The 27,362-nt window shown below is 40.1% G+C and overlaps 1 protein-coding gene across 2 annotated transcripts in view; it reads left to right on the top strand.

The window, feature by feature from the left end:
- The window catches only part of CTNNA3 (catenin alpha 3), a 414,270-nt gene that overhangs the window by 279,193 nt on the left and 107,715 nt on the right, over positions 1-27,362 (top strand). For both annotated transcript variants that reach the window (XM_068140126.1, XM_068140124.1), the window contains exon 10: positions 21,446-21,538. In XM_068140126.1, the coding sequence (XP_067996227.1) occupies positions 21,446-21,538 (93 nt within the window). The remainder of the gene's footprint in view (positions 1-21,445; positions 21,539-27,362) is intronic.

The raw sequence follows: 27,362 nt of genomic DNA, 5'->3' as shown, positions 1-27,362 counted from the left end.
GATAAAATATTTTAGAAGCATAGAATCAGTCAGGGTTGGAAGGGACCACAAGGATCATCTAGTTCCAGCCCCTCTGCCATGGGCAGGGACACCTCACAAAGCTATCCACTAAAAAAAAACCAAAAACAAAAGGTTGCAAAAACTGGCTTATGACAGTAATTGTACTAGAGAAGGCTGGTAGGTGAGGTGGATGAGACATCAGACAATTGTAATATAACCATGAAGGTAGTTTTACCATCTACACGTAGTTGTAACAGCCAAAGAGCCAGATGGATTGTGGGCACCAAATGATACAGCCAAGGCTAGTGATGCAGGCAAGACTGCCTATGTTGTTAAATACAAAATATTCTATTTATGAGAAGAAAGTAATTTTCTTTTGTCTAGTTCTGGTGCCCCCAGCGTAAGAGGGAAATGAAACTGCTGGAGCAGGCACAGAGGAGGCCACAAAGATGACCAGAGGGCTGGAGCACCTCCCCAGATGGGGACAGACTGAGAGAGTTGGGGCTGTTCAGTCTGGAGAAAAGAAGGCTCTGGAGAGACTTTAGAGCAGCCTTCCAGTACCTGGAGGAGGCCTACAAGAAAGCTGGGAGGGGAATTTAGACAAGGGCTTGTAGTGATAGGACGAGAGGGAATGGGTTGAAACTTGAGGAGGGCAGATTAGAAAGAAAGTCTTTGCAGTGAGGGCAGTGAGACACTGGGACAGGTTGCCCAGGGAGTTTGTGGATGCCTCCTCCATGGAGGAGTTCAAGGCCAGGTTGGATGAGGCCTTGAACAACCTGGTCTAGTGGAAAGTGTTCCTGTGCATGGCAGGGTAGTTGGAATTACATGGTCTTTAAGATCTCTTCTCCCTAGACTGAACCTACTACTATAGGTCCTTTTGCAAATCTTAATTAGTTTATTTTCTTGTTTGAATAACTCGGTAAAAGATGCATGAAAAAGATGAAGAAAAAGTTGTTAATTCAGAGAATGTGACCATGAGGAAATTTCTCACTTACAGCTTTATCCCAATTTCCTGCTGACTTGTTCCTGAGGTTGAGAAAAGTGGTGCTATCAGTACCTGCTGAGAATTACTGAATTCTCAGCTACCTCAGTTTTTGGAAGAATCTTAAACCCTACATGTCATGGTCTCCCTACTGAACATACATTATGGTTAATAGTCTAGCTCTTTCTTGGCAACCTCCGGGAGGGCATTATTCCGTTATCTCCATGTATGGAAACAGGTACACCCATTTCTGCTTGATTTTGACATTGCTCTTCGAAAAGTTATTTATGGCATGAGAAAGTTTTCTGACTATTTCCTTTGATTGTGCAATGGTCACTTTTTGCACTTGAAGATACTTGTCGTGAAATCAGCAGTAGGAGCTGAAGTTTAATTCTCTCCAAACTAAAGGAATCATATTTTTAAAAACCATAAATTTTCTTGAATCCAGTCATGAGTTTAACTTCAGTAAGTCTCCTCTTCAAAATGCAGCGTTGGCTCTGTCCTGTCAAGCACACTGTTCCAGCTGAACATGTGTCACACAGCTACGAGGCTGCAGGGCACATCCTGAAGCCAGGGTGGTGATGTTAGTGTTGCATCAATGATGAGTTTTATGATACCAATTTAAGAGTGGATACAGAATAGCACATTGTAATAAAGAGATGATACTGCATTCTGAAAATAATCACTGAGCCATTGTTTGAATCAGCATAGTTTTATTACTTACTCTGATGTGTCCTTTCTAAATGCTGTTGTTGCCATATTGATAAAACCATCAGTGTTTAATTTTCCTTTCATGATATTTCACTTGATTACAGAAATTTGTAAAATAAATTTCTGAATCTGGTCCACAAAGACCTGTGTATTTGTGTAGTCAGACAAATAAAAATTGAGTTTAGTATTGCAGCCAGCAAGTTCAACAGTGATAGACAGTGCAATGATTTTGAAGTTATAGGATTAGGCTGCAAGTCCATTTTTAAGTAAAACAAACCATTGATACTTGTGTTGTCTCCAGTTTAAGCAGTAACTTGTCTGCTCAAGTTGAACCACGTGCTAACAATACTGACTCCCATTGCCACTAGACACCACGTGACCTGCCCATGTTATTTCATTTGTTTTGTCCTTTATTTTTAAGTTGAAAAATTAAGGTAGTCATTCTGCCATTTGGTTCTGTTGTGGGTTTTGTTTGTTTGTTTGTTAATTTGAAACTTTATTTACCCCATTTACTCTTCACCCAAGATACAAAATTTCCAAAGAAGATTTGCCTTGCTTATACAAAGCACCAGTGTCTTTGTTGACTAAGTGACTAGTTTGGTTCAGATATGTTAGCTGAACATCTCTGTGCTGTGGAAGTAGGTAGAGCTCATCCTGCTTCAGAAGGGAAGCCAAATTTAGGGACCTCCAAATGTCACTGATCCTCTTCACTGCAGTTCTGTGGAAATGGTGAGTGGAAGTGCCTGCCCCAGCCTTACCTCTGGGCTGTGGCTGGGATGTGACAGAGAGGGGTCCTGGCTGCTGAAGGGCAAGAAAGGCTGCGGCCAGGGCACAGCCTGCAGCTGGGATGTCATCTTTTCACCTTTGCAATCACCATGGAGGCTGAGGGTGAGTTTCCTCTGGAGTGCACCAGAGCAGGCAAGCCAGGATGTGACTCAAGGGTCAGGCTAAGCCATAGGTCAGGTCTGTGGGAGCCAGAGGCAACATCGTGTGGGTTTACTTTGCCACTGGCAGTCTGCCTGTGGAGGAGGGCAAGTGGCAGAATGAGGTTGCCTCAAGCCCTGAGTCTGTAGGGATGATCATATTGATCTCCAAGGGCTGCAGGGACTCAGCCCAATCTCACCCTGAGCTGAAGGGAAATGGCTGCTCCACCATGCCTCCCTCCATCCTTCCTCACTGACATCTGTTGCCATGGTTATCTCTACCACATCCCACTCCTCTCCAGCACAAAACAATTTGCCCAACAGGTTTTGTTCTCCTAATCACATTATCGAAGAAGTGCAGATTGGCTCGGGCTGGGCCAGAGGTGGGTCTGACTTGGAGCTGGGGAACTTCTCGAAGCTTACAGGATCCATGCCAGTAGTTGCCTCCCCTGATACCAAGGTGCCCCAAGCACAAATCCCACACAGAATGCTACAGCCTTTTTTTCCCAGAGACTGGGAGGAGATTGGACATGGCACTTGGTGCCATGGTCTAGTCATGGGGTCTGTGTTGATAGGTTGGACTCGATGATCCTCGAGGTCCTTTCCAACCTAAGTTATACTGTGATGTAGTTTGTAGATATAAGATGCATTGTACCTTGGGAGGTGAGTGTTGTTCTGTTCTGAGACATTACATTATGTTCCATTATCTTATGCTCCATATAGCATTTTTTTTCTCAGGTGTATCCTGGTTTTGAGTGCATTTTTTGCATCTGTTTTTGAAAGATCAAGGGTATTTGAACAATAGGTTATGATGTTGTGTTGTTTTCTAAATCTGATAGATCTAGTTGGACAGTAAAAAAAAAGGTTCTCACAATTTGATATGGAAATTAAAATTACCAGTTGAATTATCATGAGAGATTGTCTGTGGTTTCTACTTTAGTCTGAAAATATAAACTTCTGAAATAGAAAAATTGGTCTTGAGAAAGAAGAAAGTAAATTAGTTAATTAAGCAAAGTTAAATTGCCAGCTATGCTGACTCACTGCTCATACTGTAATTTAACAAACAAACAGGCTAGTGACCTCTGTAAATCATCTTAGGAATTAATCTCTCTTACAGATATATCTCTTCTGAGTTAGGATTTGGAAATTCCAGTCTTTCTTTTAACATTGATTTAAGACATAACAATATAATGCAGTAGAGAAGAATATATGCAGAGAAAAGACATAGGGGTTGTGCAGCATGTCCAGAGAAGAGCAATGAGGCGGGTGAGGGCTTTGGACGGTGTCGTACAAAGAGTAGATGAGAGATCTAGGGTTGTTTAGCCTGAAGAGGTGAAGGCTGGGGAGAGGTGTAACTGCTCTCTACAATTACCTGAAAGGAGGTTGGAGTGAGGCTTGTGTGGGTCTCTTCTCCCAAGTGACCAGTGAGAAGGTGAGTAGGAAATGGTTTTAAGTTTAGATTGGACATTAGGAAAAACTTCTTTACTGAGAAGGTGGTGAGGTGTTGGAACAGGCTGCCCAGGGAGGTGGTGGAGTCACCATCCCTGGGAGTGTTCAAGAAAAGTGTAGATGTGGTGTTTCAGGATATGGTTAAGTGGCCATGGTACTTGGATTATGGTTATCTTAAAGGTCTTTTCTAGTCTTAGTGATCCTATGATTCTATAAAGCCAGTGAAGTACACAGCATCAGTGAAATGGGAAAATTGAACCTCACGCTAGATCTGGGGCAATCAGGCTTCCAAAGGTCATAGCAACTACAGGTAATGTCTTCTTCCTTGTATTCTTATGTTTTCTGTCTGCTGAATTTATTAACTACTCTGTGCTCTTACCACAGACATTCTTGCTTCTGTTCAAATCTACATGCATATAAGATGTTAGCCGTGCTTAGCAGGAGAATTGGCTGATGTTTTGTGGACAGTGCTTGTATTCAAAATATCAAACAGGGCCGAAGTCTCTGTGATAGGTTGGTTAATGTCTTTGCACTGTTATAGCTGCACAAGAGCTACACAAAACAGAATCTCTTAGTTGTAAATGTGAATAATATCTTCAGATATATGGAGGAAGCAATATAGTCTAGTTACTAAATAAAAAGATAAACACATTGGCAGGCCCACTTTAGCTGTTACATTGAACACTTCCCACATACAAAATGGACGCTCAGCATCTGAACCATTTGCATGAGTACCAGAGGTCACATTAAATATTCTTTAGATGGAGGTTGTTCTAGGCTACAGTGCCTTCATTTTATTGCTCACACACTTTCAAATATTTGTAAGGCTGAATATTGATTTTGTGACACAGAAAAACTAGGATATATTGGAGATGCAACCAGGTTTGGGTTAGAATCCTGTCTGAACTCTGTGTCTTTGTCTGTGAGTCCTGACTAAAGTAAATTCCCAAAAGTTACATTTCTGTGAGAAAATGTTGTTATAAATCAGAATTCCTTTTTAAAATGCAACAATTCAGATTAAAATATTTTTTGTAAGTTAAGTCCTTTGAGGTTTCACAGACTTTTTTGAAATGTTTGTGTTTTTGAAATGTTTTTTGAAATGTTTTGAAATGGCTTTCAATTTAAAACATTACAATTAAATTGCAAATCTAATTGAAGTATTTGAGTACATGAAAATATTTTCAAGCAGTCTTTTAGGAAGTTTCAAAGTCAGGTCTGAATATAAACCCTGTGTAAAACTATTAAATTGTGAGAAAAGAATAATAAGATATTGAGGGGACTTGGTTGTACTTTATAGTCCCCTGTCAGACACACTTGTTTTTAGTGAATATAGTTTCCTAGCCTGTGGTTCATTTTTACCAAAGTCAAAAGAAATTCTGATATTGAGAGAGCAAATTCATAGAAGTGATCAAAAGAAAGGTAAGAAAGAAGGCTGAAATGTCAGTTAGACTCAAAGGAAAAAGCAGATCCTTGGTGACTAGAAGTTTCTTGTTTGGAAAAGCTGACAGGCTGTTCTTGTGAGCTAATCTATCAAAAAGATGTAATGCTTTCTGAGAGGAGGAGTGATAGGCTGGGTGAACTTGAGATTAAAAAAGGAATTTGATGGGAGCAGGCAAGAATCCTCTGATTATCTTTTCTTTGGGTACAGATGCAAATCTCCCCCTACAGTGTTTAAAGGTCAGTTGTACCAAGCAGAGGCTGAGAGATTTAATAGAAGAAGTGTAGACAGTGATGTAGTGAACTTTGTGTTCCTCATCTCTCCTCTCAGTACATTAATATATCATATTCTATGGAGCTTGTAACATTGACTTCAGATCTGCTTCTCTGATACATAAACTTGAGGCTTCAGCCTGTTGCCTAATTCTTGCCCATATGTTTATCAGTTTTGACTGTATTACAGTTTGACAATGCTGGCTTCTAGGTATTAGGATTTCTAAGGTTGAGTCTGTTACTAATAGTGGACAGTAACAGACAGAACATACATTCACGTGAATTGGTGTTGTCACATATTGATATAGAACAGTAAAAGCATGCAGGAGGTATAGAGTTTTGTTAAAAACCTAGTTTGCCAGTTAATATGAATGTTTCCAGTGCAGGACATCCAATCTATCTATTAAAGGTGAATTCTCTTTATGGAATAATTCTTTTAAGATTAAATTACAAGATGGAAAGGGGAAAAAATCTTGAGTCATAAAAGTAAATATGTATGTGAAATTAGAGAAGAGAGATTTAGATTGGATGTTAGGAACAAGTTCCTTACCATGAGGGTGGTGGAACACTGCAATAGGTTTCCCAGGGAGGTAGCTGAGGCCCCATCTATGGAGATATTCAAGGTCAGGCTCATCAGAGCTCTGAGCAACATGATCTAGTGGAGGATGTCCTTGCTGACTGTGGGGTCTTGGGCTAGTTGACCATTGGATGTCCCTTCCAACCCAAACCATTCTATGATTCTATGATACTGTCAGCATTTTGGGAATAAAATGTACTTGTCAGCAGACTAGGAGGACATTCTTTTGTAAATAAGATAAGCACTTTTAATCATGATCTGTACTTATGAATGGGAGTTGGACTTTCATTACATTACCATGCTAATTTTCAGAATCTATTTTTGACAAATGAACTGTCTTATCACACACTTAAAAATATAAATTATTTACTTAGTTAAAAAAATGCTTTGTTTTTGAGATGAAAACCTCCTTCAGTTTGCTGATTTCTATGCATCCTCAGTTTCTGTGATTCAGAATTCCCCTTTGGCCTTCACCTGATCTGGACTGACTTTTTCACTTTCACCAGAGACCAGTGTGTGCAGCCTGCCTGTTCAGGCAGGGTTTAGTTAGCACATCCATGAGATCTGGGCACTGGAGGTTCCTTTCCAATGGCAAGCAGTGCCAATCTAACTACAAAACAAAAAAATACACTTCCTTATTTTACTTACTCATTTTTTTTTCCTGCCACTATTTGAAAACTCAAACTTTTAATGTCTGAAACACAAATTTAGAATAGAATAGAATAGAATAGAATAAACCAGGTTGGAAGAGACCTTCAAGATCATCGCGTCCAACCTATCACCCAACACCACCCAATCAACTAACCCATGTAACCAAGCACCCTGTCAAGTCTCCTTCTGAACACCTCCAGTGACGGCGACTCCACCACCTCCCCAGGCAGCCCATTCCAATGGGCAATCACTCTCTCCGTGTAAAACTTCCTCCTGACCTCCAGCCTGAACTTCCCCTGGCGCAGCCTGAGACTGTGTCCTCTTGTTCTGGTGCTGGCTGCCTGGGAGAAGAGACCAACCTCTGCCTGTTTACAACCCCCCTTCAGGTAGTTGTAGAGAGCGATAAGGTCACCCCTGAGTCTCCTCCTCTCCAGGCTAAGCAACCCCAGCTCCCTCAGTCTCTCCTCATAGGGCTTGTGTTCCAAGCCCCTCACTAACTTCGTTGCCCTTCTCTGGACTCGTTCCAGCAAGTCAACATCCTTCCTAAACTGAGGGGCCCAGAACTGGACACAGTGCCAGTAAACTCAAGAGTTAGGTCTAAAGGGCCTGCTTTTCCATTTCAGCTAGAATTCATTTATGTGCTGAATGTTTCAAGAGTCCTTCATCAAACTGGCCTGCTTGTCCAGATGATGTGACAGGTGTCAATAAACAGCATAGAGAGCCTTTCTAGTTACAATCTATAAACACTCTGTTGTCAGGTGGTGCCCTGGTTGGTTGGCTGTTTGAAGATAGCATGTAAAAAGGAATCCTAAAGATTGTAATGGCATTTGTGCAGGGGATGTGGAATTATTTCTAAAAAGTAGTGCAGGAAAAATGCACAGATGCTGTAAATGCAAAAATGGCAACAGCAATTGAGAGGTGGCAGGGAGATGGAAGGAAGCCTTTAAAGACAGGCAAGTTGTGATGCTTTGGACCTAGGGAAGTGGGTGCTTAAGGGGGAGCTAATGTGAAGAAAATTAATTCAACAGAAGTAGTTTAAACTCAAGCATGTACTTCTAAGCGTATGTAAACTTTTAAGACTTTGAACCTTGCTATTTTGTGCTTCACAGAGTTCCAACATCTTGCAGTGAGTCCTGAATACATAATGTGAGAAATTTTGCACCTTTATGTAATTAATCAAATAAAGCCCAACTTTCCTATTACTGATTGAGCTTCAGGTGATAAATGGTGACATTTTCATTAATCCATTTAATCACAGCCTTTATTGCCTAAGTGTGAAGCAAGGGAATACAAGATAAACAACCCAAAGATTTATCAGACTTTCTGTGTCTGAGGGACATATTTCAACAGCTAAAATGTCAGTCACTAGTACAGTAAGGTAGGATGTGCTTTAAGTTGTGTGAGGTCCAAAAGGAAAACTGTCTTGCTTCAGCAGGGACTCCTCATGATAATATAACCACTTAATGTTTTTGCTGATGAGTGTAAAGACAGCTGACACAAGTCAGTGTCTTTTTCTCTTGTATTACTGCAGACACCAGATTTAGAAGTTCCTCAGACTATTAAAATTTGTGATAATTGTAATTCCATTTTATGTCACCGAAAGTCTCACAGTTTTAATAGTACTGATCTGTAAGGAGCCAGTCCCCTATAACAGAATAATTCCCAAGGTGCTAAAGACACACATCGTCAAAATATTAACATCAGTTTGCTAAAGTTTGTGCTGCTTAAATGTCTTTGCATGTTAAAGCTTGGAGGTTTTTTTTCCCCTTGGGACGTAAAAGGTCTTTCCAACCTAGTTAATTTTATTCTATTCTATTTGACAGCTGAGCATAGATACTGTGATACCTGAGGAAGGAGGAGATTTATTCCTGTCAGTGGAGGTGCTTAATCTTTTTCATTCTATGTGACCCTCTGTGCAAACTGTCAGAATTGTATCTATTAGATATAGTCAAATGATTGGGCCTGTATTGGGCCAGTGGGTCTCAAGTTCTTGAGGACAGAGAAACATACCCATATGTTTAACATATGTGTATGCATAGACTTGTGCATTTATACATAGAGAATAGATTTATATTCATTTTGCTTCTTTTAGAACCCATATTTCCAGCCTAAAACTTGAGCCTTTAACTTGTTATTCCTCAGGCTAAGAGAACTCAAGTGGCATATGAATGACAGGAAGGTGCATAGAAATGGCCAGCAGGGCTTCACAAAGGGCAAATCATGCCTGAGTAATTTGTCAGCCTTCTACAGTGGGGTTAACTGCATTAGTGAATAAGGAAAGTGCAGCAGAAGTTGTCTGTCTTTACTTCTTGTATGGTCCTATACAACATTGTGGTGGGTTGAAAATTCCCCCCCAACATTAAATTTGCCAGACCAGCTCAGCTGGAAGCAAATGAAAACTGTATTTACAAGAAAAACTACAATCTATAATGAAATGTTGCAGATATGTACAAATATACAATATTTACAGATATTTACAACTAATGAACAGCACAAGGATTCCCCCTGGTCAAAGACCAGGGAAAGCTTATAGCTTCTCCCTCCCTGCCCCCCCTTACCTCCCTGTACATAAAAGAGACAAGAGAAAGGAGCAGAGAATTTAGAACTTAGCCAAAACAATTCAGTCAAGGTCAAGCAGAAGCACAAAGTTAGTATCTCCCAGCCCAAGGAAGTGAGAAGAGCAAGAGTTTGTTTACATTAGTATCTTAAGTCTGTTACCATTCCAATGGGATGGTTTAGAACTATGATTATTTTCCTTTTTACACACAGTAGTGATTTATTTACATTTTACTACTTTCTGTTCAAGATCTGTGAAAAATTTTAAAGATGTAGCCTAAAACTACCACAAACAACCTTGTTGTTAAATTGGAGAGATTAGACTTTGATGGATGGACTATTTGATGGATAAGGAATTGGCTGGATGGCTGCATCCAAAGAGTTGCAGTCAATAGTGTCCAAATGGACATCAGTAACAAGTGATATCCTTTGGGGTCTGTGTTAGGATTGGTACTGTTCAATTAGCTTTATTAATGGCATTGACAGTGGCACTGAGTGCAACCTCAGTAAGTCTGTGTATGACATCATGCTGGTGCATTTAACATGTCTAAGGAATGGGTGTCATCCAGAGGGACCTTGACAGGCTTGAGGAGTGAGCCCATGTGACCTTCATGAAGTTCAACAAAGCCAAGCACAAGGTCTTGCAACTTATTTGAGGCAATCACCTGTATCAGTAGACTGGAGAATGAATTGATTGAGAGCAGTCCTATGGATAAGGACTTGGGGATACTGGGAGATGTAAAATCACATATGAGCCTGCACTGTGCACTTGCAGCCCAGAAAGACAATTGCATCCTGGGCAACATCCAAAGAAGTGTGGGCAGCAGATAGAGGGAGGTGATTATGTCTTCCATGATGAGACCCCATCTGCACTGCTGTATCCAGCTCTGAGCCTCTCTAAGACATGGACCTGTTGGAATGGGTCCAGAGAGGGGCCACAAAAATGACCAGTGAGGTGGAACACACCTCTCCTATGCAGAAAGGCTGAGAAAGTTTGGGTTGTTCAGCATGGAGAAGACTCCTAGGAAACCTTACTGCAGCCATTCAGTACTTAGGGGAGCTTATAAAAAAGAGGGACACATGTATCTTATTCACAGGAGCCTGTAGTGATAGGACAAGGAACAATGGTTTTAAACTGAAAGACGGTAGATTTAGACTAGATACTAGGAGAAATTCTTTACTGTGAGGATAAGACACTGTAACAGGTTGCCCAGAGAAGCTGTGGATGCCCCACCCCTGGAAATGTTCCAGGCCAGGATGGATGGGTCTTGGAGCAACCTGATCTAATGACAGGTGTCCCTGCCCATGACAAGGGAGGTGGCATTAAATGATCCCTTCTAACCCAAATGTCCTGATTTAACAAAGCCAGGTCTCACAAGCCCCTATTCCCCCACAGAGGAGGGAGAAAAAGCAACACAAAAAACCTGGTTTGAGATGTTGAATACCGGCGGCAGATTGATCTCAGCCCATAACACCAAAGCATGCTGTGTTTTTAAAAGTGTTTTCTAGAGGATCAGGCAACTTGTTCATTTGCTTAATTTAATCACTTTTCTAGGAATCTTTCTGGGTATTTTGCCACTGCCAAAAGGCTTTTGAAGTAGTATTTTCCCTCTGCCACTGCCAAGGTGATACCTTTTACAAGACTGTTCCTACTAACAGAAGTTCATGAACACACTGAAATAGCTGAGAAATGTTCCTGTGCTGAAATGCAGTTTCTGCACAATAGTTAGAGTAATTATCTAATAATTTGCCTTTGAGGCAAGAAAACAAAAAGTATTACAGATCCTTTCATTATATAAACTCAACAGAAAGCAAACAAATACATAAATAAAAGAATAGTGGCTGAATGCTCCTTAAAAAAAATAAAAAAAAGTAAAAAAACCCAAACCCACAATACCGACATCCCAACAGCAACTAACAAAGCAACCAAACACACAAGCAGGGAAAAATGTCAAGAAAACATACTGATTATGAGGAAAGCAAGTCATCTTTAACAGGGAAGTTGGGTGTTTTTGACAATTTAGCTGATGTAAAAGGCATATACTGTTCAGTATTTGCTTTTGATGTAATTTGTCCTCTACAGAAGCCACTTAAAAGAAACTGAGCAACAAATTCAAGCAAAAAGGTCAACATAGTTACTTCCAAGGAGGCCACATTGCTCACCTTTTAACATTGTTAAAATAGACTGATTTTTACTGTTAGCCAAGAGTTCAAAATACTGGGTTCATGACATATTTCTACAACCTCCTCCTTCTGAAAACACAGGCTGTTCTTGCTAGACACAGTGAACCTCCTTGCTAGGCTCAGAAGGACTGAAGTAAATTATCTAGGCATGTTTCCTCTTAGTGAACTGTCCTCAGTCACAAACACTATCAGTTGTCTTTCACCCAGCTGGTCCAGGAGAGGGACAGATGGACAGTAGTAGCAATGGTGGAAATTTCAGAACACCATTCTGAGATTTAGCTTAATTAACATGTACCCTTTCAGCCCTTTATTAGAAATCCTTTATAGGTTATAATTGTAGGCTTGCTTGCACAGAAATTTGTTTCTTTTCAAGCATCTTAGTAATCCCCACATTCCTTACTCTTCTTGTTGTTGGGTGTCTACTGTGCATTAGGATTGTTCCTTATCTGTGCATCACATTATAGTGATTAATAGTGAATTTCTTTGCCTTTTTCAAGGCCAGTGTACTGTAAAGAAAACAGTCTTTCTAAGAGTTCTGTCAGTGAATAACCCAATCCATCACATAGTGCCTCAGACTGCATTGAAATCTGGATGATTTTAAATGTGAGTTTTGATCACAAGGCTTTTAAACAGTTTTGTTTTCCTTAGTGATGAATTTTACGTTTCCTAGACCAGAGATGACATTTGCAAAAATGAGTCCAGGATTTGAATTAACATGAAATGGACTGCCAGTGACACAAAAAACTTCTATGTTGGTACAACATTTATTCCATATAAGCTGCGGTAGCTAGGAGACTGCTCCATTGAGATGGAGCTAGGAGATTGCTCCATTGCAATTGGAATTGGCTGACTGTAGATGGCTTTCACAATAGCTGCAGAGACACAGTTCATGACACCATTCACAAAGAGCAGAAGAAAAACTAATAAACCTGAGAAAAACGTAGATATTAACTTAAGGGATAAAGGAAGGGTAAAAATGAATGAGAAGATTAATTACATATTTTTACAACATACTTGAAATGTAGCCTATAGTGAAAGCATAAGACTACACTGTAATGCAGCAATGCCATAATGTCATGCATAAGAATATACTATGTGCCTGGAACACTGATTAGGTTTTTACTGCTGGAGCAGTGTCACATTTATTTGGCTTTACAGACTACTTAGTTATCTAGTATACAGGCATGTATGTACTTCATTATGAGTGAGTAATGTACTGCGTTGTAGCTACTGCAAATACAATTGGCTTGAGTATTTCATAGAAAGCTTCCAAATCATGTTCCTATCTTTAAATTTCAGTTTGAAAATTTGGTTGTATGGGAATTTATTTGATTTGAGTTAATGTATACCCCCTCTGGTGTCCCATCATAAGAAAGACACAGAGCTTTTGGAGCACGTCCAGAGGAGGGCCACAAAGATGATCCAAGGGCTGGAACACCTCTGCTGTGAGGATAGGCTGAGGGAGAAGGTGTGTGCATCCTAGAGAAGAGAAAACTCCAGGGGGACCTTAGACCTGCCTTGCAATACCTGAAGGGATCCTACAGAAAAGCTGCAGAGGGACTTTTCGTAAAGGTGTCTAGCAATATGACAAGGGGTTTGAAGTGGAGGGAGAGTAGCTTTAGACTGGATCTTAGAAAGAAATTCTTCAGTACAAAGGGTAGTGTGACTCTGGAGTAGGTTACTCTTCCTGCTTCCTTCCTGGGGGTGTTCAAGGCCAGGTTGGATGAGGATGTGAGCAGCCAAGCCTAGCTGAGAGGTGTCCCTGCCCCATGGCAGGGAGGTGGGAGTAGATGATCTCAAAGGTCCCTTCCTAGGTTTTCCTAGCCATTCTAGATTTCCATTGTCCTATGAATTGCTTCTTACTGCAAAAAATACATATTCCAGAAAGTTGTAGTTTTCCAAGCCCTCTAATGATACTCTGAAGAAATAATCTGATGAGATGTTAAACACATGCTTTTTAAACTGGGCTCTCCTTGGATAAAGCATAGCACCAGACATATGTGTTTCTTAGATTTTGGTGCAGAAAGTCTCAGTTGCAGTTCTAGGTGATGTACTTTGGAAACTGTTGAGCAAATGGTTTAATTCTTTTCTTTGGGGCCATGCTTAATTTTGGCAAAAATTAAAACAACATCGTGTTTTTACATCATGTCTGGCGTGTTTCTTCCAAATGTCACAGACACTGATGTTAAAATATAATTATCCTGCTTGCACAGTTTAGATCAGTCTTCCTTAGTGCAGGGTCTGTGGATTCTTGGTGATCTGTGAGATTTCAAAAGGAAATATGGAAGTAAATTCAGATGACTACAAAAATGCCACCAGAGAAAACAGAAAAGTATTTATGCTTATTTCTACATACAGCAAAGGAAGCAAGTAAAGTCAGAAGATGAAGGCATAAGCAAACATTCATATTTTGTACTGGTTGAAAATGCAAGCTGGTACACCAGTGCTGGGGAAAAAAAAATATTAAAAATTGAGGCTCTGGCCAGCCTGATCTAGTGTGGGGTGTCTCTGCCCATGGCAGGGGGGTTGGAACTAGATGATCCTTGTGGTCCCTTCCAACCCTGACTGACTGATACTATGATGAGAAGCCCTGGGCAATCTGCTCTAGTTGGGGTTGCCCCTGCTGACTGTGAGGAGGTCAGACTGGATCACCTTTGGAGGTCCTTTCCAGCCTGGACCATTCAATGATTCTATGCAATTTTTGCATTGCTGAGGCAGGTGATAAGTATTTTTTTGTTAAGTATTTGTGATACAGCATTGCCTACCTTTCTGAGTGGTTATTTGTAAATGTCCAAAGGTGAATGCTGTTTTTCATAGATTGCCAAGTTTATTTATGCTTACTATGCATGACCTTTTATTTATAAAAATGTTAATCTGTAGCATGTATAACCAGTACAAGGAATTGTGTCAGAACTAAGTGCTTAAGGCACAACTTTAAATAGAAAGGTAAATATCTAATTATTGCAGTGATCTGCTTCTAGTTTGAACTTTTAAAAGAGCTATTAAACAAACTGTGGTTTTGTGTGTCATTCAAAACTAAAAATTCTGTTTTGTTTGTCTGATGTCCTACTTTCTCAAGGAACTGAAAATGTTTGCATTGGAATGAAGGAATTGCTGGCATCGTAACTAAGCAATTACACTGCTGATAAAAAGTCTGTTTCCTCTTCTGCTCCACTAATATTTATTAAGTGCTAAGTGAGAGCTATGTGATTTCATTTTATTAGCATACTAAGTCTTAGCTCATGCTGATTTAAATAATAGAGGATGTATGCATCTTGGGAAATAAGCTCCATCTCCTGGGATCAATTTCCAGCTCAGTTAACCAGTCAGAGGCATAAAACACAATGATTTTGACTCTGATAGTAGGAAGAGTCTTAAGATTTTGCATCTGGGGGAAACAAAGGTCACCCAAGTATGCTTGGGTACTGGGATGAAAAAACTGTATGCTATTTAGTCTAACAGAAAAATCCTGAAAGCAAGGGTAATGGCTGTTGTTTTGTAGAATACTTGCATAATAAAAAGATGTGTTCTTGCATATATTTGGGTCTTACCTTTGTTTTATAGAGGAAAAGGCCCAAAGTCTTGAATAATCTTAATAACAGCTTATTATGTGTGGTATTTGTCTCTGTCTTTTAGGTGCAGGAGACAGAGTGTGTCAGGCAGGGAGAAAAGGGAAAAAGGAAATGTTCACACAAAAGGAAAGAGATACTGGAAATGATATACTGAAACACGTAAAAAGATACAAAATGTGTTTAATTTATTTTCAGTTCTTATTTTCCATTTCCAGTTTATCTGAAAAAAACCACCACCTAAATAAACTTGTATCAGTTAAGACTTGGATGAGCACACAGAACTTGAAATAAAATGGTTTCAGTGAATTAGTCTAGATACACATGGATTGAAAAAAAAGGAAAAAAAAGAGCAGCCTGGTCTATTGGTATTCAAATACCCTTTATTAATTAATTGCAGAAATGGAGTTTTTAGCATGCTTGACAAATGACATTACTGGAAACATTTGAAGTTACATAATGCTCTAAGGAGTTCATGTTAACAAGCTAGTTGGCTACAGTTCAACAGGGGCAGTAATAAGCCTCTGGTGCACAAGGTAGAGGTAATTTTATTGAATCAGTAGTGGTTGTGGTGTTGATGGAGTGCTACATAATTTGCTTCTGCAGAAAATGGAACAGAGGCAGGCATGTAAGAGAAGTGCAAAAGGAACCAGAAGATGAGCAAAGAGGCTTCAGATATGTAGTGCCCCACAACAGCTAAATTATCAGATTAAAAAAATCTTTGTGGAAGGTGAAAAGCTAGAAGAGAGGGGAAGCAACATCATATATGGTAAATGTGGTTTATTCCCACCAAAAAAAAGCTTTTTTTTTTTTTTTTTTTTTTTTAAAGAAATAATAGGATTTTTTACCTGAATTATCATAAAGCATTTTAGAAACAGCAGTGTGCCCAGGTGGCCAAGAAGGCCAATTGCATCCTGGCCTGCATTAGGAATAGTGTGGCCAGCAGGAGCAGGGAAGTCATTGTACCCCTGTACTCTGCACTGGTTAGGCCACACCTTGAGTCCTGTATCCAGTTCTGGGCCCCTCAGTTTAAGAAGGACATCGAAACACTTTAATGTGTCCAGAGAAGGGCAACAAGGCTGGTGAGAGGCCTTGAACACAAGCCCTATGAGGAGAGGCTGAGGGAGCTGGGATTGTTTAGCCTGGAGAAGAGGAGGCTCAGGGGTGACCTCATTGCCCTCTACAACTACCTGAAGGGTGGTTGTAGCCAGGAAGGGGGTTGGTCTCTTCTCCCAGGCAACCAGCACCAGAACCAGGGGACACAGTCTCAAGCTGTGCCAGGGGAGGTTTAGACTCGAGGTGAGGAGAAAGTTCTTCACCGACTGAGTTGTTTGTCATTGGAACGGGCTGTCCAGGGAGGTGGTGGAGTCACCATCCCTGGAGGCATTCAAGAGGAGATTGGACATGGTACTTGGTGCCATGGTTTAGATACTGTGTCATGAGGTATGTGTTGATAGGTTGGACTCGATGATCCTCAAGGTCTCTTCCAACCTTAGTTGTACTGTGATACTGTGAACAATGGAAAAATAGCATGTAAACGTGCAGCAGCTTATAAATACCTGTGTTACTGTTTGACTTAATCTGGATGGAAATGGAGTTTTATGGTAGAAATTGGCTTGGTAAAAAAGCAACATCTGCTGGCAGAAGCCAGCATTAAAATGATTTGCCCCACTCCAGCACTCAGCCAGCCCAGTGGAAAAAGACAGCACCCCAAACCTGGAGACTGAAAGCAGCACCCAGAACAAGAAGCCTCTCATGTTATCATCTGAACTTTAAGCCCATGATGGTGTGCTTCAAGCCAGCACTTTCATTTTGAAGCTGGCATGATGTCAGCATGGCACTGAATATGAGCTGCAGAGATAAAAATGCACATAGCAATCATAAATGCATGTAAAATTGCAGCAATCTCTAGAAGATATGCATACATCTCTGTGGCTTTGCTTTTAAAAAAGTGTAGAGTTTATTGGTGACCCTCCTCTGTTTTCTGTGATTTTTTTTTTTTAAATGAGCAGTCATTTTCATAAAGCTGATGTTAGGAGCTAATAACATAATAAGCTTGTAGAAGATAGTGCATTATACCACAAAATTAAAAGCAAAGAATATGTAAGTACCTTTTTCCATTTTCAGTTGGAGGAGAGCAGACTAACAGCTAAAATCAGTTTATGTAGAATAATATCTCATTTCTATCAAAAGCCATGCTGATTGCAGAAATGCTGAAACTGAATATTATTTCTTGGTCAGTACTCAGTAGGTCTCCTACAAATGAAGTATCTTCTGAACTGTTACTACTCAGGATTAGTCTTGACCTGAATGGGTTGCTTGACTATATATCTATTTGTGTTGTCGTGTCCACCTTCATCCCTTCATTTCTTTCTTGCCCTCTACTGCCCTGCCCTAAGTTTGGACAAATTACACTCCTGTCCCCCTCCCTGTTTGGCTTTTTCCATTATTTGTATTTGGCTTTTTCCATTATTTGGATTATTGTGTTTTGGCTGTGTTGATAAGGAGATTGCTTTTGCAGCTGGTGAATAAAATACTAACCGGGAGCATACTGGTGGTTGAGATCATAGCTATAGTTTCATAGTTACATTCAGGGTTGGAAGGGACCACACGGATCATCTAGTTCCAACCCCCTGCCATGGGCTGGGACACCCCACACTAGATCAGGCTGGACAGAGCCTCATCCAGCCTGCCCTTAAACACCCCCAGGGACGGGGCCTCGACCACCTCCCTGGACAACCCATTCCAGGCTCTCACCACTCTCATGGTGAAGAACCTCCTCCTCACATCTAGCCTGAATCTCCCCACCTCTAGCTTCATTCCATTCCCCCTAGTCCTATCACTACGTGAGATCCTGAGAAGTCCTTCCCCAGCCTTCCTGTAGGCCCCCTTCAGATACTGGAAGGCCACAATTAGGTCACCTCAGAGCCTTCTCTTCTGCAGACTGAACAGCCCCATCATGCTACTGACTTGGTGAAATTGGGATTGTCTTTTGGGTGGAACAGCTAATCACCTGCTGAGATTGATAGAGAACCCTTTTTCTTATGCATAAGCTACAGGTAGAAAAGTGGTTCACTTACATGCCAGGAGAAAATTCTACCTATTTTATAATGGAAACAATAGATTTGTTCATATCAAGCAAAAGGAAAGACAGAGGACTAAATTCACTGTTGGTGTAGCACTGTAGTGCAAATTCCAAATACCCATCAGAAATGTAACATAATTTTATTAATTTTAAAATAGCCAAATGCAACTTTTTTTCCCCCAACTTTATTGATCTGTAAAAGACACCTAATGTAAACAATACAGACCTCAGTTTGTTGTTGTAAAGTAGTTTAACATCAAATCCTAATGCTTATATCCTTAATTTGCTGCTTGTGCTTTGAGAACACTGCTATGAATTGGGCAGTCTCCAAAGAGTGCTCATGAGCTGGAGAATCAGGAGGGGACATGTAAGAACAGAAGCAGTTTTTCTTCAGTATATGTAAAACCCCACATGGATGCTGAGTTCAAGTAAAAGAGAATACTTTTGGAGGAAGAGATCTGTCCCAGCTTAACATGTTTTGTCAGAGACGATGTAGGCTTTTTCACCCATGTAATTTTCAGTGGGATCATGGTAACATGCACATCATTTGTCCTCAGACGCTGTTCTGCTGCACAGTTTAGAGTTTGTTCTCTTATTTTGAGAAGAGGGTTGGAGTGTATGAGCTCTGGAAACCTCTTGTGGCCTGATCTGTGATTCTGTGGCACATTTATGTCAAGGCCTGAATTTGTACTAATACATTCCAGCCAGTGCAATTGGGAAACAGGATAAAAAACGATTTCAAGCTGCCTCAGTATCTTCCGTGCACATCAAGATGGGGACAAAATATTTACTGCTTACAGCAGTGAACTCAAACTTAAGATGTTCTTACTGATAAATAGGAGTACCCTTTGTGGTAGTTCCCAAAAGATTAAAGTTTCTGGAAATGGTGAAATGAAATTGGAAATCCTGAGGAAGCTTATGGCAAAGTGAAAAAGCTGCCGAGGGAGTTTACTTTGTTCTGGCCAGATGGTTTGTTTCACCTTTCTTTTTGTTGTTTATTTAGATGATGGGATGGTTTTTTTTTTTTGTTATCTTTGTTTTGTTTGGGTTTGTTTTGGTTTTTGTTTGTTTGTTTGTTTTTTCCTTTGAAAAGTTGCGCTCTAGGCATTGAGGTGCTCTTTAATAAATAGATCAATAATATTTGCAATGAGCCCTGTAGAATTCTTTTTACATACGATGACATATTCATGCACTTTGAATGAATTTAGTGTTCTAGCTCTCTGACTGGTACAATGAAATTAAAATATTCCAACCAACCCAAATTAATTGTAACCAGTATTAAAAAACCCTGAGTTTCAATCCAAAGAAAAACAATGTGTGTTGGGAGAAGAGAGACTAATGTGTTTTAGTGTTGTATTATGATGATACCGAAACATCTGTAGGTAACCTACAGTTTAAAAGGCAAGAGCTGAAGCAGAGGATGGAAAACAGTTTTTATCAAATACTATGTTTGAAAATCTTATTTCAGACAAATAGGAGTGCAGCTTGAGTGCACCTGTAAAAACTGGATTTCTTAAGTCTTCACCTTTGTTTCTATCTGTACTCTCCTGGTCTATCTGTATCTTCTGGTCACCCTGTATCTTCTGGTCTATCTGTATCTTTTGGTCTCTTCTCACAGGTAATTAGGGATAGAACAAGAAGGAATGGCCTCAAGCTGCACCAGGGGAGCTTTAGGCTAGACATTTATTAAAAAAATTCTCTGAAAGGGTAGTCAAGCATTGGAACAGGCTGCCCAGGCAGCTGGTGGAGTCACCATCCCTGGATGTGTTTAAAGGTAATTTAGATGTGGCGCTTGGTTTAGTGGTAAACTTGGTAGAGCAGGGTTAATGGTTGGATCTGATGATCTCAAGAGTATTTTCCAACCCGAATGATTCTATGATAGGTGTACAGGAAAGGCCATGCATTCTAGCCTTCATCCTCATTACAAAGTGTTTTACTTGGTCTTCTGAATTTTGGATAGGAAAGTCATTAATTTGGTTATGCAGTGTTTCCCTGTAATTATTAAAAGCCTTTGTTAATAGATCATCATGAAACTATTGTTCTTTCTTAGAAATACTGTCCTATAATGTTGATGAATGAAGATCTACTTTTTAGCTAAGCTGTAGAACTTGTGACATGAGTTTTGAATAATTACAAATTAACTATGCATATCTGTGGTTATACCTATGCTGGTATTTGCAGCACTGCAGATTTGTAGTTCTCAGGCAGCTCTTGGTCTCCATTAACATTGGGATGATCTATTTGTAATAACAGTTAGCTCAGTGAAGGCTATGGAGAGGAATAAATTATCTGACTTAGGTAGCATGAAAGAATCAGCTGAATTCCAGTATCCCAAACCCTCCTGTGCCTTTGTCAAGCCTGTTACAACCTTTTAATGTTGAGCTGCAATGAGCTGCTCTTTTTCCTTCAGTTTTTTTCAAATTTGTTGAACTGTGGAGCATCCTTGGAGATCTTTTTTACTTTAAAGGAATCTGCATCTCCAATGGTATATAATAAAAGATTTCAAGTTTCCTTACACATTTTTACTTTAAAATTGTACTGATGTGACCATTTCAACAGAAAATTGTGTCACTAATTAAAATAATGATCTATGGATAGCCTAGAGCATAAATCATTCTGTGTTTCATTACATCAAATCAAGGCAAATGTTATTTGATCTTTAAAGTCTTAAAAGTAAGTTTAAAAAAAATGCTAAAACTGGACATGGTTTGGAGGGCTCTGAAAAATTAACAAGCATAGTCATATGCAATCTAGCTGAAGCCTTAGGCCCTTTCTTTGAAATGTCCTGATGTTGTCTAAACACTACTCTCCATCTACTGTGTGCTGAACCTAAACTGGGGAGAGGTCATGACATTTCTTGTTACTATTGCCTCTTTCCACAACTCCTTTTTAGTTATATTTCCCCCGTGCTTCCTTGTCCAATTATGTTCTTTGTCAAATTAATTTCCTCAAATAATATAAGTCTTCTTGCAGACATTTTTTTGGAAAGTTTGAGAGTATGGGGATGAATACTTGCTTACAAAACTCTTTTGTGTTTGTTTATTTAAGGTTGCTCATCTTGCTTGCTCGATGTCAACAAATGAAGATGGAGTGAAAATTGTTCAAATGGCAACTAACCACATAGAGACTTTGTGCCCACAGGTATGACTTCTCCAACAGCACTCTGAGCATGCACTGTATTTTTGTCACATAATATAGATATTTAGTCATGCTCCATCAGTCTAAGTTATTGTTTTATTTGCAGAGCTTTCTGTGGTAAATGGAGACAAACTGATAAATCAAGGGCTAATAGTCAGTTAAGTTCTTTATTTTTTCTTAGTGAATATCATAGGAGTTGTTAATAGTCTGTATTGATTGGGAGCTGAAAAAAAGCTGTAAAACATGCAATTGAAGAAACATGCAGCTTTGTTCCTGAAATTAAATCTGATTGAATTAACAGTGTGATGTGAGAGGCAAATTGGGAGGACTTTTGCCCTTAGGAATCACAGAATAGATCAGGTTAAAAGGGACCTCCAGAGATCATCAAGTGCACACCTCCCCCCCACCCCAGCCTCCCCAAAGCAGGATCATCCAGGGCAGGCTTCATAGGAACACATCCAGGTGGCATTTGAAAGTCTCTGCAGACAGAGACTCCACAACTTCTCTGGGCAACCTGTTCCAATGCTCTGGCAGTCCCTCCACAAAGAAGTGTCTCCTGGTGTTGAAGTGGAACCTCTTGTATTCCAGCTTGTGCCCACGGTTCTTTGTCCTGTTACTGGGCACCACCAAAAAGAGATGGGCAACTTCCTCTTGACACCCATGTCTCAGATATTTATAGACATGGATAAGATCCCCCCTCAGTCTTCTCCAGACTAAACAGTCCCAGTTCTCTCAGTCTTTCTTCAAAGGAGAGACGTTCCAGTCCCCTAGTCATTCTTGTAGCTCTCCCTTGGACTGTCTGCAGCATATTCCTGTCTCTCTTGAATTGGGGAGCCCAAAACTGGCCACAGGATTCTAGGTATGGTCTCACCAGGCCAGAGTAGAAAGGGAGGAGGTTTTTACCTTTAATTTGAAATAATCTTACCACTTGATTTTGTGGATGTGAATGTTTTGTGGACATGGATGTTTCTGATTATTGCCAATTCAAAAGCTCGAGCCTTTCTTGAGCAAATGAAAAATAGCTCAGCTACATATACCCTTTCTGTACTTAATATCTTACAGAAAGTGTATTCTTTCTGCTTTGGTTACTTTCAGAATTATACAGAGATAAAATATTCTGCAATTACATGTGTTTAGTGCAAAGATTTTAGTGATTTGTGTGAATCTGGTCTGAGGCTGCATAATATCAAGATCATTAGTTCTTTGATGCACACTGTAGGTTACACAGCGGCCTAAATATTCCTAAACTTTTGAATGTTAAGATTTAGTTGAAATGGAAGGTGAAGAGCAAATACAAATAATATGTCCAATTACAAGCTTGAGAAGTCCGTTTTATGCCTGTTGAATAAATGTAAGACTTGAGGAAAAATAAACTAGTACCAAGCAAATGTGATGTTCTGAAAGTATCGCAGATTACTGTTTTCTCCTGAATAATTCTGTTTCAGTGTCCATTTTTATAGCTCTTACAGTTCCATGCTTCACATCTTATTTGTACTTGAAAGAGCATGTTTTGTAGGAAGTTTGCTGGCTTGTAAGAAAGATTGATGAATAGCTTCTTCCAGCTTTGTTTCTCCCAGGGGTACAAGTGCACCTTAATAATGCATTATTATGCATCTAGGTGTAGCTTTCTAATTGAAAGCCTGCGCTCTCAGTATCTTACACCGGAAGATCCTAATAGGAAATTTTCCATCGTGGTTTTTCTGCATAGCCATTTAAGTTACTAGGGTTTTAGTTTTGTATAGTCAAATGGAAAGTCTCTTTTGTCATTGCTTTAGTTCCCCCTCACTTTTCCTAACCTCAAGGCAAATGAAGGGTGAATTATCATAGAATGGAAAGGCCCTTAGGGATCATCTACTACTCCAGCCTCCCCACCACGGGCAGAGATACCTCTCAACTAGGCTCGACTGCTTAAGGACTCATCCAAGCTGACCTTGAGCACCTCCAGCGAGGAGACATCCACAACCTCCCTGGGCAACCTATTCCACAGTCTCGCCACCCTCATACTGAAGAACTTCTTCTTAAGATCCAGTCTGAACCTACTCTCCCTCAGCTTCAACCCCTTCCCCCTTGTTCTTTTGCTAGACACTACAGTCTAGCAAAAGTCCCTCTCCAGCCTTCCTGCAAGATCCCTTCTGGTATTGGAAGGCAGCTCTAAGGTCTCCTCAGAATCTTCTTCAGGCTAAACAACCACCTGCCTCAGGCTATACTCATAGCAGAGGTGTTCCAGCCCTTGGATCATCTTTGTGGCCCTCCTCTGCACTCGCTCAACATCTCTGTGCCCTTCTTAAGATGGGCACAATAGAACTGGACTCAGTATTTGTGGTGGGGTCTCACAAAAGCAGAGTAAAGGGGCAGAATCAGCTCTTTTGCCCTGCTGGCCACACTTCTCTTGATGCAGCCTAGGATATTGTTTGCCTTCTGGGCTGCATGAGTGCACTGCTGGCTCATGATGAGCTTCTCATAAATCAATACACCCAAATCTCTTTCTTCAGAGCTACTTTCAACCCAATCTGGACCCAGCCTGTATTTGTGCCTGGGACTGGCCTGACCCAAATGCATGACCTTGCACTCTGACTTGTTGAATCTCATGCACTTGATGTTAATTGTTTTGTCTAAAGAGAGAATGTGGTATGCTCATGATAAGATTACATTACTATTAATTTGTGTTCACTGTGTGGAATTTGCTGCTTTCCTGGATAAGGACCATTCCCTGTGAAAGCAATTGGCATTTTACCTGAGTAAGAAATAGCAGATTAAGGCTTCTGCATTTTCCAATACATCAGAATGTGCCATGTCATTTCAAAGTCCTCCACAGGATAAACAATTATCTCTTAAGATCCCTGCAGGGCTTATCAATTAGAGTTTGTAATGGGGAAATTTGCATTAAGAACTCTTTGCATTAAGAAATCTTCAGTGTTTTTAAATCTTCATAATAATTTTACATACTCTGAAAAATGCATTTATTGAAGGGGACTATGTGGTTAGGGTTGAAATCTGAAATAGTTCAATTTGCCCAGGAAAAGTTAAACACAAACAAAAAACCCCCAAACAAACAAAACCCAAGCCCACAGAAAAAAACACCACAACTGCTTTAAGTAAATTAACTGAAAGACCAGCAACAAGACCATATGTATGGAAAACACCTTGGAGTCTTGAGAATTCTTTAGATTTGACTAGCAGAACTTCCCATGTAGCACTAGGTAAAAGGCAGTTCCAGAGCTGGCAAACCCTGAAGGAAAGCCTTTTAATTGTTGTAATTCATAGACATGCTTACATGCCAACAGCAGCAATGCACACAGATCCTGAGCTGATGTTTGCCTAAAGCTGGAACAAGTGTTTCGAAGTGGAGATCAGAAGTGACTAGTTTCAAGTCAGCAGCTGGGAAGAGATTCAGCATTTCAAAGGGCTCTGGCATAAAGGTTTGGGTTTGCTTTGAGAGAACCAATCCTGGTAAGGTCATTACAAACTCACTTCTTTTGAAGATGACATCTTGCTGGAACTTGCTACTGGTTACCAAAATGGTGGAGATTGATTGGTTCTGCAGTGAACCATATTGGTTCCAGTACATCATGCAAATAAGAAAAATGCTGAAAAAAACACAAGTTTTAGCTTAATCTTTATTTAGTGATGAATAAAAACAAAATAAAATAGTTGAATCTCATGCAGTATTTTTCTCATCTATGTTTAAAACTGTGTGGTGGGTTGAAGTTTCCCATTCACATTGACTAAGCACAACTAATTCAGTTGGAAGCAAATGGAAGCTGTATTTGCAAGCAAAAACTACACTCTACAATGGAATGCAATGAATATGTACAAAATACACAGTATTTACAACATATTACATATATTTACAATTCTGTTTTTATCTTAAGTATTGAAAGATGGATAGAAACCATCTGGGTATAAAGCTATGGCGTGAGAAGAAAACCTATGCAGTAGGAAATCCATTGGAGGTTGTGTTGTGTTCAGAATATACTATTAAAAATGGAGATGAGGGAAATAGCTTTATTAGAAATAAAAAATACTTTAAAAAACCCCACCACACCATGATCTATTTTAAATATATGAAACTGTCAGCTTATTTATCTTCTTAACTTGTACCTAACCAGGAATCCTCTCCCACAGAAAGAATTCTTTGACTACGACTGTTTAATGCATGCAAAATCCTCTGGTAAACATCCTATCTCAGTGCAGTTTTCAGGACTTTGGCAATCCAAATCTAAGCACTCATTTTCTAGACAGGTATATCTGTCATCTTTTCTGTTAACTGTCATCTCTTACATAGTTGTTGGAATTAATGTACTTAACACTATTAAGTAAAATCACACTGCAAAATATACTGTTAGCAAATTCTTAAAATGGTGGACTCTCAAAATGGAGTTTAGACACAGCTAACAGTCTAAAGTCCTGCTGATAACTGTCTCTGGAAACAGTTACCACTGTTCTACATCCCTGCTGGTCATGAACTGGACCAGTCAAAGAGTGGTTTGTATCCACCTAGGTGGGCTGGAGAGCTGGGCAGGGAGAAAAGAAATAAAATTCACTAAGGGCACATGTAAAGTTGTGCATTTGGGGAAGAGCAACCACATGGGTCAGTACAGGTTGGATGCTGACCTGTTGGAGAGTAGCCCTGATAAAAAGGACCAGGAAGTCCTGGTACACAACAGGGTGACCATGGGCCAGCTGTGTGCCCTTGCAGCCAAGAAGGCCAATGGTGTCCTGGGATGGATCAAAAGGAGTGTGGCCAGTAGTTCGAAGAAGGCTCTCCTCTCCTTCTACTCTGCAGTGGTGATACCTCACCTGGAGCACTGTGTCCACTTCTGGGCATCCCAGCTCAAGAAGGACAAGAACTACTGGAGAGAGTTCAGCACAAGGCTACTGAGATGATTAGGGGACTGGAACGTTGTTCATATGAGAAGAGGCTGAGAGAGCTGGGGCTGTTTTTCCTGGAGAAGAGGAAGCCATGGAGGGAATGTTGTTAGTGCTTACAAATATTTAAGGGATGGGTTTCAGGAAGATGGGGCCAGACTCTTCTCACTGGTCCCTAGTGGCATAAACTGGAACATGGGAAGTTCCACCTAAACATGAGAAAGAATCTCTTTACTTTGAGAATGGCCAAGCACTGGAAGAAGCTGATCAAAGAACTAGTGGAGTCTCCATCTCTGGAGACTTTTTCAAGGCCTGTCTGGACATGTTTCTGTGTGGCCTGCCCTAGGTGATCCTGCTTTGGCAGGGGAGTTGAACTTGCTGTCATCTTAAGAGGTCCCTTTCAGCCACTGCCATGTGATTCTGTGACCTCTGTTACCTGTGCACTGATCTCTAACATACTTTATGGTGTCTTAGGTTCTGTCTTGCAGCTGGCTTTTATTTGTTTATTTGCTACAATACTTAAAATTACAAACATACCAAGGAAGAGAGTATAATATTTGGCACATTTGTGAAAGATACAGCTTTACATCTCAGTGCCATCTTTTCTTGTTGCTTGGAACTTAATATGCTGTTAGGTATTTGTAATATGACTTGGTACATAATATAGTGCTAAAGATAGGAGACAAATTTTTGGCTGTATGAGTTTGTAAATAAAGCAGTGTGGCAGTTAGAGTGACCAAGATGCTGAGCTGATCAGTACTAATGTATTTATACATGTCTCATTTCCAGGCCATTCAAACACTGATTTGATAGTTGTCTTTAGCATTTTGTATTTGGCTGATCCAGCATAATTAATCTGGCTTCCCCCCCAGACGCCAACATGTCTGTGGACCTGACTGCTGTATTGTGGTGTTGTAGTTCTGTTTCCCTATTGATATGCACCTACAGTGAATAGAAT

This window comes from Melanerpes formicivorus, unplaced genomic scaffold (genome assembly GCF_026170545.1).
Source record: "Melanerpes formicivorus ecotype bairdi unplaced genomic scaffold, bMelFor1.0.p_v2 SCAF_6, whole genome shotgun sequence".
Taxonomy (NCBI): domain Eukaryota; kingdom Metazoa; phylum Chordata; class Aves; order Piciformes; family Picidae; genus Melanerpes; species Melanerpes formicivorus.
The sequence above is the reverse complement of the archived record's forward strand: the minus strand, read 5'-3'. Positions and strand labels throughout refer to the sequence as shown.